Source organism: Trachymyrmex cornetzi, unplaced genomic scaffold (assembly GCF_001594075.2).
Source record: "Trachymyrmex cornetzi isolate Tcor2-1 unplaced genomic scaffold, Tcor1.1 scaffold444, whole genome shotgun sequence".
Taxonomy (NCBI): Eukaryota; Metazoa; Arthropoda; class Insecta; order Hymenoptera; family Formicidae; genus Trachymyrmex; species Trachymyrmex cornetzi.
Window position 1 is genome coordinate 105,088 of NW_017299223.1, and position 4,634 is coordinate 109,721.

General features: G+C 42.0%; 2 protein-coding genes across 2 annotated transcripts in view; both read left to right on the forward strand.

Moving 5' to 3' along the window:
- The window catches only part of LOC108764667 (uncharacterized), a 48,965-nt gene extending 46,423 nt beyond the window's left edge, over positions 1 to 2,542 (forward strand). Inside the window, exons 3-5 of the mRNA XM_018513005.1 lie at positions 1,341 to 1,687; positions 1,745 to 2,217; positions 2,280 to 2,542. Of these exons, the coding sequence (XP_018368507.1) occupies positions 1,341 to 1,687; positions 1,745 to 2,217; positions 2,280 to 2,542 (1,083 nt within the window). The remainder of the gene's footprint in view (positions 1 to 1,340; positions 1,688 to 1,744; positions 2,218 to 2,279) is intronic.
- A 108-nt stretch (positions 2,543 to 2,650) lies between these two features.
- On the forward strand, positions 2,651 to 4,384 carry LOC108764668 (uncharacterized). The gene has a single exon (XM_018513006.1). It carries the CDS (start codon positions 2,651 to 2,653, stop codon positions 4,382 to 4,384), a length of 1,734 nt encoding a protein of 577 aa, XP_018368508.1.
- The last annotated feature ends 250 nt before the right edge of the window (positions 4,385 to 4,634 follow it).

The following is a 4,634-nucleotide window of genomic DNA, read 5'->3' on the forward strand; positions in this document are numbered from 1 at the left end:
TATATATATATATATATGTATATGGTAAAAGCATGGATTATGGAATAACTTTTTTTAAATTAACATTGCTCGGATATAAATGCATATGAAGACTTTAAATTTTTACACAGAACTCTTGAGGAATATGTTAGCAACATCTAATACATGAAAGTCGCTAAAATTTAAGTCCAAAGTCAATATTAACAAAAAAGTTTGTTTGTGTTTGATTATGAAGGGTCTTTCCGGAACCTACCGCGCTGCCACAAACCCTTACTAGATGGCGCGACCAAGATTGTCGCCTCTCTATTATATATAGTTATGTAGTAGTAGTAGAACCAAGATGGCTGAGCATGTAAGAAGCTGCGTGCAAGGCAGTTCTCTCAATAAATAAAGCAGTTATTTTCTACAACTGAAGATAACGCCGCGAGTTGTTAAATTATTTATAATCCTCGCGTGACAAGAACATATGGTCCTTCGAGACGGATATAGGGACATTCACAAGTAGTATCAAACAAAGGCATTCGTGATACGCATAATCGAGAACATTCGAGCACAAGGATACCAGTCCATCTGGACAGCAAGTGAGCTTGCACGAACAAGGCAAGGTAGTCTGAGGTCAGTGAAGCCAAATCGCCGACCAACAAGGCATATTAGAGAAGTGACGAAGAATCGGCATTTCATGAGGTCGCAGCGACCGTTACATTCAAAATAGAGCATTCTTCCAAAGGCGCGCCATAGTGAAAGGATTTCACTCACAGAGGTCGTAAGTCGCACACAGTCGGTAAGTCGGTAAGTTCCAAAATTCTGCTCATTTACCTACATTACCTAGTTTTCCTCGCATTTCACAATATCGTCAAAACATGGAGGATAGGTTAAAGAGGTTAAAAATTCGTAGAGGTCAGTTAAAAGCATTATGCACAAGGGCTCACAACACGCTTGCTTCAAATGTTATCAGCGAGCTCAATACAGCACAATTATCAGAGCGTAAAGCCAAAATTGAAACCACGTGGTCGCAATTCGACGAAGTGCAATAGGAAATTGAAGAGTTGCTAGATTCGGCAGACATGCTCGAGACTCACGAACTCGACAGAAAGGAGTTCGAGGAGACGTATTATGACATTACGTCAAGGTTTCAAGAGCTAATTGTTTCTCGCGATGCAACGTCAAACACGGATACTGAAACGCGCCCTGCAAACATCGATCGCAATCGAGCGTCAGGTACTAGTTTAAAATTACCGAAAATTGACTTGCCATCATTTTCAAGATCCTATGAGGAACGGTACCCGTTCCATGACACGTTCCAGTCACTTATCCACAGAGATCGTACAATAAATGAAATTCAAAAATTTCATTATTTGAAGGCGTCACTCAAAGGAAAGGCTGCTGAATTGGTTCAGTCACTCGAAATGTCGGCTGACAATTATGAGCAAGCATGGCAAATGTTGATAAAGCGATATGACAACAAGCGTCTCATTATTCAAAGGCATCTCAGAGCACTGTTTGAGTTACCATCCATTACAAAGGAGAATTTTAACGCTCTTTGTCAGTTAGTGGACGGAGTTCTCAAGCACATAAGGGCCTTAAAGGCGATGGGCCGTCTAACGGATTCATGGGACGATCCCATCATACATTTGGTAACCGGCAAACTAGATCACAATACCAATAAGGAATGGGAAGATAGCATCACAGGAAATGACATTCCCACCCTGTAGCATTTAACAGAGTTTTTGGAGCATCCATGTCACACATTGGAGGCTGTCAACAGAAAAGGTTCTTCATTGCAGACGCAAGTTAAGGTCGGACAAGCAAAGGTATCGGCCCTCGTTAGTACCAAAACCGCATCATGTCAAAGGTGCAAGGAAGATCATCAGATATATTCATGCAAACAATTTTTGGATCTTTCACCAGAGGATCGTCTGAACTTCATCAAGGAGGCAAAATTATGTTGGAATTGCTTAAAGGCCTCATCACATACAGCAAGGAATTGTAGGTACGGCAATTGCAAAACATGTGGAAAACGGCACAATTCATTACTTCATATTTCCGGAGACAAATCAGAAACTAAGGTCTCGGAATCTTCAAATCAGACAACAACGCAACAAGGAAACGCATCCACAACCAATGTTGCACACACGACAATGTCGAACGTTACGTCGCAAGTCTTCTTGTCAACGGCACTGGTCAACACTCGCGATTGCCAAGGAAACAAACAAACTTGTCGCATTCTACTTGACTCAGGTTCGCAGTCTTCGCAGCAAACTTTATAACTGAAGATTTAGTACAACGCTTAGGCCTTACAGTGAAGCCTATTGACATCTCGATTGTCGGGGTGAATCATGCGTGCAGTCAGGTCAAACGAATGACTCAAGTACAGTTAAGTTCAAGATTCTACGCATACAATATCATCATCAATTGCTTGATTTTGAAGAAGATCACCGAACGTTTACCCACTATCAGCATGGACAAAACCAACTTCAAGCTACCAGCAAATCTACCCATTGCGGATCCAGAATTCAATCAGTCAAAGGACATTGATATATTACTAGGTGCAGAATTATTTTGAGGCACTCTTTGCGTTGGACAAATCAAGGAAACAGCGGAACATCCGTTACTTCAGAAAACACTTTTTGGATGGGTACTGAGTGGAAGATATCCAAACAACACAATACCCATGGAAACAATCCAGTGCAATATAGCAACAAGTCATGTCAGCCTAGAACAGGCTATTGAGAGGTTTTGGCAAACTGAACAGATCTCTTCCGATTCATCACTCACGACTGAAGAGAGAGAATGTGAAGCACATTACAAAGAAAATTACCGTCGGACTGATGATGGTCATTTTATAGTAAAATTACCCATTAAGAAGAATGGATTGCAAACATTAGGACGTTCTTACGACGTTGCTTTGAAACGCTTCCATGCACTTGAAAACAGGTTGAGTCGTCATCCTGAAATGAAGACAGCATACACACAATTCATGCAAGAATACATAGAGCTTGGGCACATGCATCCCATTAAGGTAGATTCTCAAGAAACAACCGTATCATATTACATGCCACATCATGCGGTTTTCAAGAATACAAGCACCACCACGAAGACTCGTGTCGTCTTCGATGCTTCATGCAGGACAGACACCGGAGTTTCTCTAAATGACGTCCTCATGGTAGGACCAGCTTTGCAACCGGATTTGTTTTCTATTTTAATCAAATTTCGCATGTGGAAATACGTTCTTTCAGGAGACGTAACAAAAATGTACCGTCAGATTTTAGTCGATGAATCTCAACGGAGACTGCAGAGAATCTTATGGCGAGACAGTAAGACGAGGGAGGTACAAACTTTCGAACTGGCTACCGTGACATATGGTACAGCATCAGCATCATTCCTCGCGATACGATCCTTACAAGAAATAGCAAGACTAGAACAAGACAACGCACCGGTAGGAGCCTCAAGGATTCTATCTGACTTTTATGTAGATGATCTTTTGACCGGCGCTGATAGCATTGAAGAACTTATTAAAATACGCAATCAAGTGAACCTAATATTAGGCAAAGCAGGCTTCGTCTTACGCAAATGGGCATCTAATGAACAAGCAGTTCTGGATGACATTCCCACAATGGCCACAGACTTCATTCTAAACATTAGCGAGAACACAAGTTTACATACTCTAGGTCTGCAATGGAATTCTCAAGACGACATGCTGCAATTTGACATCACTGTGCCAAGGCAATCGAAGATCACGAAGAGGAGCATTCTGTCAACTATCGCTCACATTTTCGACCCATTGGGAATTTTAGGACCAATCATCACTACTGCAAAGATTTTCATGCAACGCTTATGGGAACTCAAGGTTGACTGGGACGAGACGTTACCCAGCGACATCCAAACGCAGTGGGCTCGATACGAAGCAGAACTTCCTATTCTAAATCAAGTTCAAATTTCACGAAAGGTTATTCACTACAATAACAAAGAATTGGATTTATGCGGCTTCGCCGACGCCAGCGAGAGAGCGTACGGAGCTTGCATTTACGTTAGAAGCAAACTTTCAGAAACCCAGTACAAGGTGAATCTACTGTGTGCAAAGTCTCGGGTCGCACCCTTGAAAAATCTGTCTTTGCCACGCCTTGAACTGTGTGCAGCATTATTACTAGCGCAGTTAATGCACAAGGTACTAGAGTCCATAAACATTACATTCGCACATGTCTATTATTGGTCGGACTCTACAATAGCACTGTCATGGATAAAGGCGCCTCCTAGGAGGTGGAACACCTTTGTAGCAAATCGCGTGAGCGCCATTCAAGATATCTCCGATACAAATAATTGGTTCTACGTGCATTCTTCACACAATCCTGCGGACATCATCTCAAGAGGCATGTCACCATCATTATTACTTTCCACTGAATTGTAGTGGCATGGCCCGGCATGGCTTGCACAGAATGTAACTGAATGGTGCATTAAGAATTGGTTAACGGAGCAAGAGATACCTGAAGCGAGGGGGACGACAACAGCTGCAGCCGTACAGCAAGAAATCCCAGAAATATTCAATAGATATTCAGCGCTTAATAAGTTAATACGAGTTCAAGGTTACATCTTGCGTTTTATTCACAATTGCCGTTCTGACAAGTCCAAGCGTCGAGGTGATTTATCAGCAATTGAAA

What these genes read in the sequence shown, in the direction of transcription:
- LOC108764668 (XM_018513006.1), top strand. Translation starts at nt 2,651, where the DNA reads ATGGAAACAATCCAGTGCAATATAGCAACAAGTCATGTCAGCCTAGAA.